Source organism: Pezoporus occidentalis, unplaced genomic scaffold (assembly GCF_034315485.1).
Source record: "Pezoporus occidentalis ecotype Australia unplaced genomic scaffold, CSIRO_AGI_Poc_V1 ctg48, whole genome shotgun sequence".
NCBI classification, from domain to species: domain Eukaryota; kingdom Metazoa; phylum Chordata; class Aves; order Psittaciformes; family Psittacidae; genus Pezoporus; species Pezoporus occidentalis.
In genome coordinates this window covers 3,763,338-3,780,091 of record NW_026915813.1, presented here as the reverse complement: position 1 = coordinate 3,780,091, position 16,754 = coordinate 3,763,338, and the positions used below count along the sequence as shown (strand labels likewise).

The 16,754-nt window shown below is 40.9% G+C and overlaps 1 protein-coding gene and 1 long non-coding RNA gene across 18 annotated transcripts in view; both read left to right on the top strand.

Moving 5' to 3' along the window:
- The window catches only part of LDB2 (LIM domain binding 2), a 395,745-nt gene extending 393,239 nt beyond the window's left edge, over positions 1-2,506 (top strand). For 9 of the 17 annotated variants that reach the window (XM_062636464.1, XM_062636455.1, XM_062636456.1 and 6 more), the window contains one exon: positions 1,158-2,506. In XM_062636464.1, coding sequence (XP_062492448.1) covers positions 1,158-1,388 — 231 coding nt within the window. In that variant the 3' untranslated portion in view covers positions 1,389-2,506. Of the gene's footprint in view, positions 1-1,122 lie in introns of all 17 variants that reach the window. The other 8 variants (XM_062636460.1, XM_062636457.1, XM_062636471.1 and 5 more) reach the window with 3 other exon arrangements.
- A 4,075-nt stretch (positions 2,507-6,581) lies between these two features.
- LOC134172893 (uncharacterized) lies at positions 6,582-13,057 on the top strand. The gene is made up of 3 exons (XR_009968053.1): positions 6,582-6,696; positions 7,574-7,607; positions 12,943-13,057. It is a non-coding gene; the product is annotated as an uncharacterized LOC134172893 (long non-coding RNA).
- Positions 13,058-16,754: the final 3,697 nt, after the last annotated feature.

The following is a 16,754-nucleotide window of genomic DNA, read 5'->3' as shown; positions in this document are numbered from 1 at the left end:
AGCTAGACATCTGGAATTACTGCACTTTTACCAAATGCTAGCTGATGCCGTGCCACCTGAGCTGCATGAAAAGATGCATCCCACATATTTCTGTAGCAGTTAGCACAACAGCCTGATTCCGTTGAACAGAGAGAGCAAGAGAGCTCTCTGGCTTTGCACCTTTGCTTTCCAATCTCAAGTTTGCACCTTTCTATCCCATGCTGCTTAGGTTTTTTGCAGCAAATCTGTGATGCACTGGAGTACAGTAGGCGGTTTACTTGTTTTCATGGAAGGACAATTTGTACTTAAAGCAGTGATTAGATGAATTCTTTCTTTCTTGCATGCTTCAGTTTTTGATGACTACTAGCTTCATCAGTGTAATTATAATTAGCACTCTTCATCTTCCTTTTATGGTACCAGCTGGACAGATTGGTCCTCTTACTGCACAGATTGGCGGCAGGGTTGCCTACATGGAGTTAGGTGACAGGCACCATGAAATAACAGATGGTAAATTCAGGGCTTGTTGGCAATCAGCAGGTTTTTGCTAATGACTTAATTAGCTATGCAAATTGTCAAATCAGTGTGAACATTGTTTTTATCGAAAACTTTACCTAAATTAATTACCATAATTAAGTAGCAGAATGTCAAGTATACTGGATGCGTAAAAGGGCTTGGCTGACTATGGATAAGAGTTACCATCTTTATTAGAGTGCTGTGCTCCACATTGGAGAAGTCTGAGGATAAGAAATGCGGTTTCTTTTAAACTACTTTTAAAATACACATCTCGCCAAGTTCCAGCCGAGATGCACCCTGATGCCTTTCCAAATAAAATGGCTCAGGAAAGAATTACTGGATGAAGGCTAAATATTTCAAGCAGGAGTTTAAGGCCTGCTTATTTGCTTAAAATCATGCACTTGTTTCAGACTACCAGCTTTTCAGTTCTGGGGTTTCTGAGATCCAGAGCCATAAGCATGCAACTAGAGAGATGTGTTATAGCTTTTCATTAAAATTAGCAATAAAGTGTAAGCTGTCTCCTGGTTCCTACTATGCAGGAACTTTTAACTCTGTTGTTCAAATGTCACAAAGTTAAGAGATGCAAATTCTCTAACATGATTTTTTTAAGTTGATTTTTTCTCTCTCAAGGTTTCCATATAACAAATATTGGGTGCTGTTCACAGGATGTGATGGTGGTAGGAGAACCAACTCTGATGGGCGGCGAATTTGGGGATGAAGACGAAAGGCTTATCACTAGATTAGAGAATACACAGTATGATGCAGCAAATGGCATGGATGATGAAGAAGATTTCAACAATTCACCTGCACTGGGAAATAACAGCCCGTGGAACAGCAAACCTCCTGCTAACCAGGAGACTAAATCTGAAAACCCCACACCACAAGCTTCCCAATAGGTTATTCTGCAGCAGTACCCACCTCAGTGTATGTCAGTGGGTTATTAATTACTGTTGCACAGCATTCCTCAAAGTAAAATTTAAAAAAACACCTTTCAATGGATATCATTTCAAAGTATTTCTTTCTAAACTAAAGCTATCCAACTTTTTTAATTAGGGAAAACTCTTGTATAAGCTTCCATATAAATTTCTTGGAAGCATTCACATGCAATGTGATACTGGCACTGACCTCAGTTAAAACAATTGAAAATGAAATAGCATCTCATGGCAAATTTCTGACAATGTATTTTATTGGAAGGGGTTGTTTTTTTCCTCATCAAACAATGGCCATATTGAAACAAGTCATCAGTGCTCAGGATCTCATTAAGGTAACTATGTAAAACTTTTTACAATTGTAATATATTTTCTGCTTTTCAACTTGCACCTGAAATTTCTTGTTTCAGAAAAAGATCAGTTTTTAAGGAAAAGTAATTTAAAGTAACTTTTGTTCTTTCCTTAACTTTTCTTTCATCGGTTAAACATTTCAAGGATCCAGCATTTTTCATTTATGTTTAGCTGATGCCAGTAGATTCTCGTTCCATCATTTAATACAAAAAACTGAAACAAGAAATGTCTTTTTTTCATCAAAGACATGAGAAATATTTTTATGTGGAAAAAGACACCCAGTCCTATGAGAGTTTATGCTTTGTAAAATTGCTGTTGATCCAGATATTTTAAAGCCATGTAATCCATTAACTTTGTGGGCAGCTTAATGAATCTAAAACTTTTGTGTTTTTGTTATTGTACCTGAGTTGGCTTTGTTGTTATTTCTTTTCATAGTATATTTCTTGTATAATATTTTTGTAAAGCCCTCAAACCTTTTTCTGGTTTAACTTTTTTTTTCTTTTGGGTTTTGGTTTTGGTTGGGTTTGTTTGGGTTTTTTTTTGTTTGGTTGTTTTTTTTTTGATTCTGGTGTATTTATGTGAAACTTTATAAGAGAAACTAATTTTTTTCATTTACATATTAATATGTTCAATTCACCATGTAAAGACACAGTGAGTCAGTGTGTTATATAATACAACTGTATTTTATGTATGCTTTGCCAATAAGTGTGCCAATAAACTGTGTTAACAAATATGCTCTTATATGGTGCATTTACAGTTCCTTGCATGCAAAAGACAGAAACCCATGTGCAGGATGATGCACTAGGAATTTTTGGAATTGGTGTTTCACTGAATTACAGTCTTCTTCCAGCAGAAAAGGAAATCTACATTTCAGGTGTGAATCACTTACAGTTCAATTTGGTTAGAAGCTCTTTTTTCTAATATTAATGATGTGTAACACCACGTGTAGGTAGCATCAGTGAGAGCTGAGCACAAGGGAGTGAGGACATCTAGCAAGTGCCCCTCCACCCTGAACTCTGCATCCCTCGCCTTCCAGGTCTTGGGCTTATCAGAGCAGGGATTTCCACTCTGCTGAATTCTGTCTCATAGTTTTATGCTGAGTCCCTCAACTGGGGCTGAGAGGGTTTTAAAAATTCTCCTTTTTTCTTCCCTTTGCTGTCAAATCACTTGTTCACAGGAGCAAGCAAACCCCCTGGTCTGGTGCAGCCACTCTGAGTACAGCCCAGTGTGTAAAGCCCCTCGGCTGAGCCCAGAGGTACCCGCATGCATCCCAAGGCAGCTGAGAAGCCCTGCAAGGTGGCAAATACAGGGAGAATTACCAACACAGAGGTACTGAATCTACACAATCCTGCCTTTTGCGCAGGGGAGTGAGGTTTTGGTCTTAACTGAAACTGTACTCTTAATATTGCTGGCATCATAAAAGCATCTGAAGAACCCCTGTTTTTTTTTCTGAGTTGCTGTATGTATACCCAGAAGCCACTCTAGGGAAATGTGCCTCCCAAGCATACATACATACTATTTAAGCATGCTTTTGCGGAATGTGATTCCAACAAATAGTTTTGAAACCACCTTTGGAGAAGACATACAGGACAAAGCACCCTGCATGGCCACTTGGTTCTTCAGCAGGAGTCATCTCCCTGCCTGAAGGATGAACCTCAGCTGCCAACATGGGCCCTGTTCTCCTGCAAACAAAATCCTCCTTTGATGAATTTTGGTACCTATCATAGGCTTACAGGAAGATAGCCTAAAAGGCGCTACAGTATTCTGTAGGAACTGGAGCACAAGGATATCGACTGTAGGGTAGAATTTAAAGCTAAATAGCAAACATGACTGAGTGCATCAGCACAGATAGCAGTGTTGCTCCTTCATAGCATTTGCAGGAGGTAAGAAACTGTATGTCTATCATTCAGTGACTATATCAGCCCCAATTTTTCCATGTAAATAATTAAATTCACAATGTATTCCATTAAGGCTCCTATATAGCTGATATAACATTACAATTATACACTGTAATTCTAATGTTCAAAAACACTAATCATTCATATTACTTTTCCATGAGCACATTCTAAAAGGCGTTGCTTAGTATTAATCTTTCATAACTGGCACTACTATTTCAATTTTTAAAAGATTTATGGTGTCATATTATTCCTGTTGTTTCAGTAAATAAACATAGGAACACTTGAAAAATGGGTAACAGACTCCTTAGAGTGCCGTCCTTGAATTAATCTGGAAGGACACTTTCTCCATATCTCCTCAAAAGCCCTGTCTACCAGCTATCAATCCACCTTATTGTGCTTGGGGTGAACAACAGACGGAGCTAGCTGATTTTATTTATTCACTTATTTATTCATAAAAGAAATGTGCAAATGGGCTGGCTCAGTGAAGCGGTTTGAGGTGGGCAGCAGCTGACCACACAGCCTCGGCATTGCTGCTTCCTTCAACCCCATGCCCTGGGCTACTACATGAGCTTTTCTTACCATGTTTGAAATGACACAGTAAAGTCATAGAGAAGGAGCCTGTGTTCGTGTGCCTGAACCCATGTGTTTGTGCCTTGTCCTTGGTAACACTCCCTACAGGTAGAGAATTAAGGTACAATGATCACATTAACTACTGGACTTTATGCCTTTTGGGTGTGGGTTGCAGTTAAATGACACTGTAGCTCCATAACTATTTGGTGCAGAAAGTAGAAATCGTGAATAAAGATCACAGGTGAGTTGAAGTAACAGGTTTATGAGAGCTGAGGTTGCAGCCTGAAGAATGAAAGCTTGAAACCAACAATTAATTTTACTGTAATCTAATCTCACCACCTACAAGAACATTGTATCTCTCTCAGAAATTGGAAGGAAATAATGCTGTTGACACTTTCCTCTGGGGAGCCCTGCAGTTATTAAAAGGAGGAAGGAAATTTATCTCATGATGCTGAAATACATTCAAAGAGAAAGCTCTTGTTTGTTTTAGCAAAATGGAGGGAAATGCTGGCCCTGAGAAATGCCCTCACAAATCAGAGAGAGGAAATTCCAGCAGTTTACTTAGAAAAGTAGAATCACATAATTAATAAAGTGACTGAGTAAGAGCACTGATAACTGAGCTGGTTGCTGTTGCAAAGGACTTGGACCATGCAAGAGCAATAAGCACTAGTGGGTTTTGTTATTCTTTGAATTCCTTTGTTTAGGAATCTTAACACTGTTTTGGGGCTTGGGTCAGCAGAGTCCCCTTCCCAGAGAGCTCCCACCTCACATGAGCCATCGGCTGGTCTCACCAGCTACACCTCATGAGAACACAGCAGTTCTTAAAGCTCCTACTTTCTCCCTTTTCATAAGAAATATTTGCAGCTTTGTAGTCTTTTCAGAAAGAAGGTGTCCTCATGTTTCATCATCTATGCATTGGTGTGTAGGAATGTAATAACGCTGTAGGGTAATTCAATCTGGAAGGGACCTTGGGATTTGTATATTATTTGTATGCTTGCAGCATCATGAGGCTCTGTGAAAGTCATGAGTGGCTGATTTGTAACCTTCGTCCTGAAGAAGGTGCTACACTCACACATTAGGGAAGTGTAGCCAACTTGCGTCCTTGGGGAACAGAGCAAAAGTACCCAATGACCAGAGAGCTGCCAAGGAAAACAAGTCTTGAAGTGTGCAGAAAGAGATGGGGCTAGAGGGGAAGGAAACCACTGAATGGAATGGCAAAACACTGGGCATTACTGGGTTTTCTCTAAGAGAGAGGTTCCTTGCCCAGCTTCTGCTGCAAAACACCATTAAAGGAGCCTAAATGATAGAAGGGCTGTAAGAACAGGCTAAATTTTGCAATTTCATGACCTCCATGAAAGTCCCATTTTAGCAAAGACAGGATGAAAGAGAAAACATGGATGATTGATATTGAAGGAAACCCAGTTTGTGCCTAATATATCCTGGAGAAACTGCTAATGGAAATTGAATAGTCCTGAAAAAATTTACTGAGACTGCAACTCTGATCAAGTAGCCCTATGGTGATACATTACATGTCCAAATTAAAGCTGCCCTGGGGCACACATAACCCCAGCAGTTGGTTTTACTGTGTAGGACTGGATGATTTGTATGGTTTTTCTTGTTTTTTGACAGCATATTTTTATACAAGGCTAAGGCCCAAATCTTCTACTAGGTAAGAGGAGCTACTGAATATTTAACATCCCACAGAAGTGATGTTATGCTGGTGTATCATTATGCTTCTACCAGGAAGACTGGTGGTACCCCAGCATTGGGGAATGGCAGATGGTACCTTTGGATAAAGAGTCACTTTTGGAAGTCTCTAAATGTATGGACCATGCTGCTATGTTTCATGAGAAAATATGAATTTCCACTGAACACTCACAGTATTAAAATCTGTTCTAATTTAGTGTGTTATTTTGACAGCCACTAGTACCAGTTCTTTTCAAGGGAGAGGCTTTATTTGGAACAGTGATGGAGGAATCTAACTGCAGGAGCATTTCTTCTATGACCCTATGAATCAGTTCTGAAATAAAAGAACTATATCCCTTACACCAAGAAATAATTTTAATGGGTCTATGGGCAGACTTAATCCATAAGCACACTTTAAAACACCATTATGCAGTAAAGATGACATCAGAGAATAATACACTTGTGCACACAGAATCAAAACTTTATAAATCTAGGCACAACAGAGCACAACCACCCCAGCTCCCCAAGAAACTCCTGACTGTGCTTCCATCAACTTTACAAGCAACAGGAAGAGATTGATAAGCTTCTGTTTGGATATGTTACTAAATGCATCCCAGATAGCTCAGGTGCTGAATGCCGTTACAGCATATTAGTGTGTGCTTCAGCTGAATGCAGATAAATGTTCACCGAGGGCGCTTCCATGCCTGTTGGACATCCCCACTTAGGATCCTTTAAGTCTGTGCTCATAAGGGGAGTCTAAAACTCTTCAGGTTGTTTTCGTTTTCTTTCTGTGCATGGCTGGGGGGGATTTTACGAGGGTGGAGAGGTTTAGGGTTTGGGTTATTTTTGTTATAGTTTTTACAGTGCTTTATGGTAAAAATGCTTCTTAGGTGTCGAAGATCTTACCAGTTGTGATATGGCATGAGAACAGTTGTTAGAGTGTGTCTGGGGATAGGGGAGAGCAAAGCAGTTCTTATATCATGCTAAAATGAATTCTGTCTAATCTCTGGAGATCTTCAAGTTGTGTATTGCCCCAGTTTAATTAATAGCTCTGTCTCAACAACTCTGAATTCATCTGAGATACTATGTATAATTATATATTGAACAGCTATAATGTATAAAGTTAGCGTCTCCTTTGTAAGTGCATTAGGAAACGTTTTAGTAAATGCTTGATATGAAGCAGGCATTTAACACTCCTTATCACATTCGTCTGCAACCCTCATTTCATCACATAGAGTTTTATCCTCCCTGAGTGATCTCTTGGGGGGTCTGAGTACTGGAAAAGCTTTTAAGGACTGTGTTTGGTGCTTTCAGATGCTGGGTTGAGGTTTTTTTTCTATTCAATTTTCTTTCATCTCTCTTTGATAGCTTATGAAAATTTGTTTGCTGCTTTGCCCAAAGTTTTTAACTTTCCATCTTCTTCTGGCTACGTGTAAAACAAAATGCAGGATTCACTTGTGCTCCACACAGACAAACTCATCAAAACCAAGGTGGGCTGCTCCTGGGTTGCCAAGAGAGATCAAATTCAGCAGTCAGAAGGTGTGAAATTTAGGAACTAATGGATGCTGGGGCTTGTGTCTGTATTTGACTGAGAACTCCATTTTGAAAGGGAATTTTCAGCTGTTTTCTTTGAAATCTCCCCTCCAGGTTAAACTCATGTTCCAAAGGGTGATAACAAAAGGTGAGCAACTGAGACAGCTATCTTTTCATACAGGTTTTTCAGCAGCTCTATGACTTTCTCTGTGCTTAAATCACCAGCTCCTCTGATGTGAATGAGGTGTGAAGTGCTACAGGAGTTCAATTTATAGGAGCAGGGCTCATAGCTAAGGTGTCCCTGGACAGTGATCAAGAGCCTTTATTGTGTTTCCCAAGCTTTGTAGGAGCAATGCAATTTCATTTTTACATATCACAACTAACTCATCTGCTTTATGTCAACAGGGATAGGAAGTTTCAGGTTGGCTTTGCTTAACAAACTTCCATGTTTTGCTGGTATTTCAGCCTAAGGGCTCAGAAAAATATAACCTAAATCTGCTTTCTTTATCCCAGAAAATATATTATTTTTAAATATCCATCCATCCCCCCCCCCACTTCTTCCGCTTCTTTCTTTTGAGACAGAACTCCAGAACTCCCTTGAGAAGGGCCTAACTCACAAATTTCACACAGCAACATTTGGCTTTGCTGCAGATGCCAGCTGTATTCCTGTGAGGGAGGGGAAAAAATACTAATGGTCAGTTTATAATGAGTAACTGAACAGTGGTAGTCCACAGAGATGCAATGTTTTTAAGTTGAAGACCATGCAATAGTGGGATGTGCACTTTTCAAATGGAAACAGAGTTGTCAAGTATGATTTTATTGTGAGACCTGCAGTATAGCCAGTTCTCAAGTAGGGAGAGGAACTGCTGGGGAGGGAAGGAGAGGTCTCTGTACTGATTGCCTTTGAGCAGTCTGTCACTTCAGAAAGCAGCACTCTACAAGAGAGCAGTTTCCAAGAGAAGCCCATATACTGAGGAAGAAAACTGCAATCAGTAATGAAGGAAACCTTCCAGAGGTGGGCCTCATGCAGGCGGTGCCAAGTACCAGGGTGGGCACATAGGTGCAAGACCAAGACTTGAAAAGGAAATGGAATATTTATTTTACTTTTTATTAATTTTATTAATAGATTTTTTTTAATAACCTGTGATAACAGAGGTCAACACAAAACTGTTCTGTTTTTTTAACTGCAACAATCTCCTTTAACTGATTAACAGCTTGATTAATTTGAAATAACCTTTGACATAAACGAGACTCATGGGCAGTCTTACCTTGAAACCAGTGGAGTCATTTTGTCACATCAAAGGCTTGGCTGCAGTCACAGCTATTCTGGGACTGTTACACCAGGTCACCTATACCTCGCCCCCAGCACCTCTCAATCTCCAACAAACTGGTGCTTCCCCAGTGGAAGGTTTGTGGCCATTTGACTTTTCTGCCTGTGACTGCAGGCTTCTATGAAACAGCTAGAATAGATGTACAAAAATAATAATCCCCAAAATCATGATTTCTTAAATTTTTTATTTTATTAAACCAGAACTTTTTCATTTGGTTTGACTCCACTTTTCTTTGGGTTACTTCCAAATATTGACATTTGAACCTACATTTTGATTTTTTTTTCCAGATTTGATTTTCACAAAGCTACAAGCACCGCAAATTTGGTTTTGATTTAAAACAAATGCTTAAAAAATGCTGTAGCTAAGAGCTGAATATCAGATATACGCACCTCTGATTTAGCTGATGAGGTTACTTTCTCAAGGCTCCTGACTAAGCCACGATGTTGCAGAGTGAATTACACAGATCATGTCCTGCCCAGCTCTCTATACAAATATGCTTGTAAACATTGCACAGAGGTAGCTTGAAGGACATACAAGTGATATAGATCACCCAAAGCATCAGTTATTCCATCTTTCTCCTCTCCTCCCTTCCCTAGTTCCCTTCAGTATCTGAAAACAGACTAATCCAGGTGAGTCACAATAAGGGAAAAAAACTACAAATCATAAAGAGTTGTCAGCTCTGGCTTTCCAGGTGAGCTTGTGCCTACATCTTGGGATGTTCTTGTGGCAGCTGGTATTTTAAATGTGACCAGAACTGAACAGCCCTCACATAACTCAGCTGTTGTGTACCTGGGTGGTTTTATTGCATTTTCGGTGCATACAGGGCAGTAAGCAGGACTGACTCCTTCTCCCTTTTTGCTGTTCCTAAATCCAGGTTCTGAAGATTCCTACAAAAGGACTGCGCTGAGGACCCCACATTCTATGCAAAGATAAAAGGCTTCAGAGCTCAGCTGGCCTTGTGGCACACCCATGGCTCCTCACAGGAGGCACAAGGTGCCCTGGTGAGGGGCACAGCACACACAGCTCAGTGTTAGCTACCCCTGTCCCATCCTTCATCACCTGGTACCACCCCTCCACCCAAGCATCCATGGTTCTGCGCTGAAGTCACTCAGCCTTTTACATGACCCGAGACACTTGTATGTCTTAACATTAATGAGTCCTGACTGGAGCTGTGCCAATTTGGACCCCTTTATTAGTAGTATTAGATTCCATTGTGCAGGTATATCCACAGCTGTGAGTTATTCAACATAAACTCCTACTGAAGTAGAGAATAGGCTTCAAATAACCCAACAGGGAACAATTTCTTAAGTGCTAGTCATCCAGCAAATTCCTTTATTCTCAGTTTTTATAGCAGGATTATTCTACATAGAGGATATGTCCAGGTTATGATGTATTTGATTATTTATAGCAGGTATCTTGTGGCATGAGTTCCATTTTTAAATGGACAAGGCTTATTGGAACTAGACAGATGTGATGTTAATTTCCAAAACTAACCTCATTTTCAGTGGAGCCTGTGCTATTGCTTGTACTCTTGAGAATATCACTTTTCTGGTAATTTTTCAAACCCCCAGTTGTTTTGCTACTAAGCCTACTTCAGCCTGTGATTTCTCTGTTTCCCATATCTTTCCTTGATGATTATTCCTCTTTCCTAGGGAAATATTTCCCTCCCTGTACTACCAAATGGACCCCCCTGTGTGGAAAAAAAAAACCCAAACCCACTCTTTTTCTGTTCCACTCTTCATCATCCCGTGAGATCTGTTCTAGGGACGTTCGGTTCTAGGGAAGGCCCAGGAGCAGGTGTTCCCTGCTTTAACCCCTTTAACTCCTTAAACACCTCCCACCCCACTGAAACTCTAGAAACTCCCTCCTGTGCCTTGCCACCTGCCTGAACCACTGACCTGCACTTTGTACTGGGAAATGCATTTAGAGGATATACATCCATTTTCTAATGCTACTACACTAGCCTAAGGACAGCATAGGCTAGTCCTGTCCTTCTTTACGTGACTCTTGCTGGTGTATCTAAGTCAGGCTATTGGCACAGCACAGTTCAGTCCCTTTTTGAAGCTGTCATTATTCTCTGTCTCCTCACCCCCTCTTTGCTATTTAAAATACCTCGAACTGAACCAGTAGCTCTGTCAAGGACCTCTGTGTCTTCTACCAAGGGTGGTGTTGAGCAACAGCTTCATGTTCAGTGGTCCTGTTTACCCATCCTTTCTGCCTGTAGGTTTCAGAGAAGCACATCAGCGCAAGTCTAGCCTCAGTCCCACTGTGTTAAGAGTCTCTGCAGGGACAGTAGGTGTACTAGAGCTGCAGCCAGGCAGTGGAGTCTTCGCATATGATGTGCCTCTCTATCTGCAGCTCGTCTGCTCCTTTCCTCCATGTGATGAAGAGGCCAGTTCTGGAATGTGTATTCATGAGGTTATTCCACATTGAGCTGAACCATTAAAGTGCATTGCCTATGACTAAGGCACTTTTCTTTCTTTATTTTTACAATCCCATGCATTGTGAGGCACACTGGTGTGGTTTCAAAGTGCTGTGCATGGGTTTTATTTGGGTGGCTTTCATTGATTTTCTTTTTTTTCTTTTTTAATAGAAACTTTGAAGCAAAATTCTCCAAGTGCCACTCACAGCGCTAGGATTTCACTCCTATCCTCCCTAGTTTTTTGTTGTTTTTTTTTTGCAGACTATTCAGCCAGCAATATTCAGGGCTTTTCTTAATGCCTTCCATCTCCTCTGCACTGTTGGGAAAGGGCCAGCCGTCAGCCAAACAGCAAGTAAATAGACTGCATGCACTTAGTGTAGTGACAGGCACATATGTTTTTAGTGAAGAGTTTATTTGCCAGAAGAAATGCAGTTTGAGAATTCAGGTCAACTTTTGGTGAATCACTTTGAACTAATAAATATAAAAGGTGAGGACAGAAAGATTTCAGAAGTGCAGAAAAAGTTCGAATCAATTCTTCTGACACAAATCAGCTCTGTTTGGTTGGGATAGGCTACTCCTACTGCCAGTACGAAAGGTGGGTGAGGGCAGTAGATTCTCTTGCCTCAAATCCAACATCTAAGATGTGTTCAATAAATCCATTTCCTTTGGTGCCCATCATTTCCCCACCCTAGCCCCTCCCACCTCCTGTGCCAAAACTCCTGTTTCCAAATCATCCATTACAATCATCTACAACCCTTGATCCTTCTCATGAACGTGCCTAGGTCCCAGCTGGAGAACCCCCAGCCTCTACTACGCTACACCTCTTTCTAATGCTCTGCATGAAATTCTCTTTGTCCATATCCACCCAGAGCTCTCCAGCCTCAAGCACCTTCACAAAACCTCCCCAAACCCTCTTCTTGCATCAAAGATTTGTGTCAGAGAAGGTACTTGGCTCTTCCCTGTTGGCTGCTGCAGCCCATTGTGCCCATCTTCACCCCATTAAAAAGCCTCTGACTGTGCTCCACCAGTGAATGGAAGAGCCCAGAGAGATGCTGCACACACTGGTAATATGGAGTCCTGTCCTAACAGGTCTCTGAAGGCAGGAAAGAAGAGTTATGATGGGGGAAAATCTGACATACAGACCCTTTTTTCATGTTACAGTCACAAGAGACTGAAATGTCATTTGTATCTTGGCAAAAATGTTGCCCTTAACACTCACTTAAGATGTGAAAGAGCTGGATTCAGTCCTCACCCTCATATGTTACATGAGGGTTACGCTAGAGGGAGGGTGATCTCACTTCCTGTTGAAGGGCAAAGATGATCTCAAGAGTACCTGGGCCAAAGGACAACTAACAGATCCAAAGGGTGCTGGTGCTCTGTGCAGAAATTTAGTCCATGTCTTTCCTTCAAACCAGTCAAAGGGGAGATCTGAGCTTGGGTTTTTGTACCACAACACTATCTTGTTGGCCATTCAGGTGACAGGGATCACTCTCCCTCCCATCTACTGTCCCCTGTCAATCTCAAGTTCAGTTTTTGTCAGAATGAATAAAGAAGCCCCAAGTGAACTGCCCCAAGTATCAAGCTCCAGTGAACTGAGCATGATTCTTTCAAGCACGCTAAGAAATTCTGGTTGAAACCTGACTCAAAACGAAATTACTTAATTAACTTCATTTATTTTATTTAATGGATTTAATTTAACACATTAATTATGTAACTTCTTTTTCATTTAGTAAATCAGGGAACACCTGAGCTACTGGGAGAGTTCCAGCCATGTGTCCCTGCCATGGAATGACAAAGTCATTTTGGTGCCAGGGGGGCTGTCCCAGACACACAGAGAAGAGAGTCCAAGGTACCTGTAATGAGGTGTCAGTTTCCCATTGGGATAGGTAATTCCTCTGATTTTGGTGAAATCAAAAGCTGTGAGGTTCAAAGATCCTAATGTTAACCTGCTACAACCACACTAAACCCTTGTTCTAGCTTTCTGAGTTTGGTGAGTTTAACCTGTGCAGCCCCTGGCAGACACTTCAGCATAATGGTCCTTTTTCACAGGCATAGCAAATGGACCTCCAGAGATGTATGAATTAGCATACTGAATAGCTTTGCATACTTGAAAATGATGAAGACAAATATCGGTATAATGGACCACATCCTGACATTACAGCATCGGTTAGGATACCTCTTCCCACAGAGGCATGGCCTGCGACTGCTCTGCCTCCCACCCAACTTTGTGCTTTCCAGGCCAGCTACAAAGCTCCAGTCCTCACCCACACCAGCTGGGGGTCCCCACCTTGAGCATACCCTATTGTTCAAATCTCATCTCCCACTTACAAAACCAACACACCTGTACTCTAACTGTGGGTTATTTAGCAAACGACCTCATTTAGAAACTAACCCACTCAGTCCAATTATCCCTCTTCTTCAGCCACATGTCCTTATGTAGCAGCATTGCTCATTTATATGCTAATTTTACTAAGTCTACTTCAAAGGGAAGAATTGTTTGTTAAAAATCTTACACTCCAGCCTCAGTTCAGACCATCTCATTATTTACCTGCAAATTTGGGGAGATATGGGTAAAAGCTCTGTTCTTTTATGATCTATTGTCTAGGTGATCAAAGGAAACCATTCAATAAGAAGATCAAAAAGAGTCTGGCTCCCAGCAGCCCAGAAGCTGGCTCTGCCAACTCCCAAAGTCTGCAACCTCTGTTATAAGTAAAGGCTGATTTTACCATTAAATAACTTTTGATTACAAATTGGAGGGAAAAAAATACCCTTCCCATCATAGTCTCTTTACTAAGGTGTTAATGAAACTAGACTTCATATCAATATTATCTCAATTATTAGTCAAGGAATAATCACCATGTATATAGTGTCTCTATTAATAATCCTCAGATAATGAAAAATATCCCACAGACATAACTAATACTGCTTGATAAATTGCTGGTGGCCCACAGCTAACCCAGATTTTCTTTTTTGCATAGATTCACTGCTCAAAGGACTTTTGAAAACAGGAACTCAAGACACAGAATTGTTTACTATTTAAAGAAGGCAAAAGCAGTGACTGTAGGTTGAAGTATCAAACTGGGACACCTCATGTCCCAGTCTGTTAGGGAATTATGTCAACAGAGTAACAAGATGTGAGTAATGAATACATGCTTTTCAGGGCTGACATAATTCCTCAGCCTAAGGAATTTCAAGAATTGTGATTTGTAGAAATCCTACGCTTCTAGAAAAGATAACCCACAGGATTTTTCCTCTTCCCCACAAATAAACATTAAATAGCATACAGCTTTCTTTAGAAAAATAATGTGAGAAGTGAAAAAGTATGGACTTTCAGGCTTTAACATTCCCTTTCCAGTCAACACACTGTTATTCACTATGGTGTGCCTCTTTTCCACGGTATAAATGGCAATAAACAAGAGGCTGAGCACTCAAGTATATCTGGGGGCTCTGCAAGGGCAGCACAAGGATACTTTGACTTTTGAGATAATGAAAAGGCGGGGGGGATAGGGGACAGGGGGACGGGGACACTCCCAAGTCACTTGATGCATTTCTGAAAATGCAGAGAATTTTCCTAAAAATATTATTAAGCTACCTCTGGAGAAGAAAAGCCTCCAGTGCTGCTAGGAAAGGTATTTTTCCTGTTGTACTATAGCTGGTTTGCTTGACTCGGGATGTTGCAGTCTTTCCTGTCAGTCAGTATTAAATGAATGCCTCAGTAGGTCTTAGACAACTTTTAGTGCTGTTCTCGTTTGAAGCAGATCTAAAGCTGATGTTTTGACCAGTTGCTAGTATTAAAGGTCTGATGGCACTTTACAGGAGGGCTGGGGTGTAAATTTTGGTGTCCTGGCCAAATTCCAACATGAGTAATTAAATTCTGTCCATCTAAACTTCCCCCTGTGGCTTTAGTTGGCTCAGGTATTCTTAATTTCCTGTCTTAAAATGTTCCATAGTGTTGCAGCGGTGCTGTTAAATAGTTGTCAGGTTTCACCTCGGCAGTGTGTGAGATGATTCATACCTTACAGATTTGCAGATAGCTGCATTTCAGCGCAGCCTGTGAGGGCGGGAGGAAAGGCAGAGTAGAACTGACAAGGTGTCACAATGACTGTTTCCCCCATTTGTTTTCTGATTTTGTGACACTTCAGGAAAAAAAAAAAAACAATAAAATATCTCTATTTGATAATTACATAAATTCCTCTCCTCCTCAAAACCTTCCATTTCTTGCATACCCAGGAGAGAAGCAAGCAGCTGAACAGATACGTGCAGGGCTAAACGAAAACCCAGAGCCCAGACTGTGCCAGGACATGAAGAAAACTGAGGTCTACAATTTAACTGCTCTCCTTCCTCACCTCCACAACAGGCAGAACCACTTTTTTCATTTCACATACTCTGAAGCTTTGAGAAATTTCACTCCTAAATCTAAGCTTTATGCCCTGAAATCATTCTTATTGTAGTTTTTCTTCTTAAAATGTAGCAACAAAACACCAGAACAGTGCTGAAGGTGAGATGCACCCAAGTGAACGTGTACTTTAACTTGCTCCATTTTGTCCTTTCACTGCCAGTTTAAAAGCTAAACAGAGCCTAAATTGCACACACACCCCATCAAAATAAAACACAGCCTTTAGAAAGCCCTTGTTCAGTATGGTGTATGCAAGGCTGTTATTTGACACTCCTTCGTCGTTATCTGCGCTGTTTCCTCCCTTAGTTTGCTTCAGCATTGCAAAACTTCTGAAACCAGTCTGGATGGGGTGGGGAGCTGAAAGCATTCAGTCTCCCACCAAAAACAAGTTAGGAGGAGAAGCTGTCTTCATTAGGGAAGAGAGAGGGGTTTTTCTATTACCTGATTTAGACCCCCAAAAACCCAGAGTTGCCTGCCTGAATCCATTGCTCAGGTAAGAAGTGGAAAATGAAGCTTTTCACTTAAATACCAGTTAGTTTGCTTCCTAAGGCGGGAGGAATATCCCTGCCGTTTTAACACAAATAACATGTAATGTGTCTGCCTTGTGGTACAGCTCATGCATTTATCACGAGGTAGCAAAACCAGGATGGTAATAAATGGGTGAGATTTCATTCTCATACAACTTACTGAAAGCTCTCAGTAGCTCTTAAAGTCACCAGGAGCCTAGCAAACACCCACTACTGTCTTCTGCAGTGTCCAGTATAAGAACAATCCCTTTTACAAGAGTAGGGGAAAAGGCTGAAATGAATAACAACTCGATAGTCCTGTATTTATGTTTTCTCCCACAAGCCTTGCTTCAGAAATGAATCCCAGCATTGCTCACAGTGAGAGCTTTGTCTGACTCGTCTGCTCAGGAGCTCAGTGAGTTACTGGCTGGATTACAATTGCTTGGCTGCCCAGTCTACAGTCCTGTGCTAGTGAAGGGTAATGGGCAGACTTTTAAACTTCTTTAAATAAGGAAAAAACTCTTTCAGAAACAGAAAGCAAATATATGCCAAGTTTTATTAATGACAAACACAGAGCAGTAAAAAGGGAGGGAAACATAAACGCTGCTTTGGGACAAAAGTGTCTTGAAGAAGAACATCT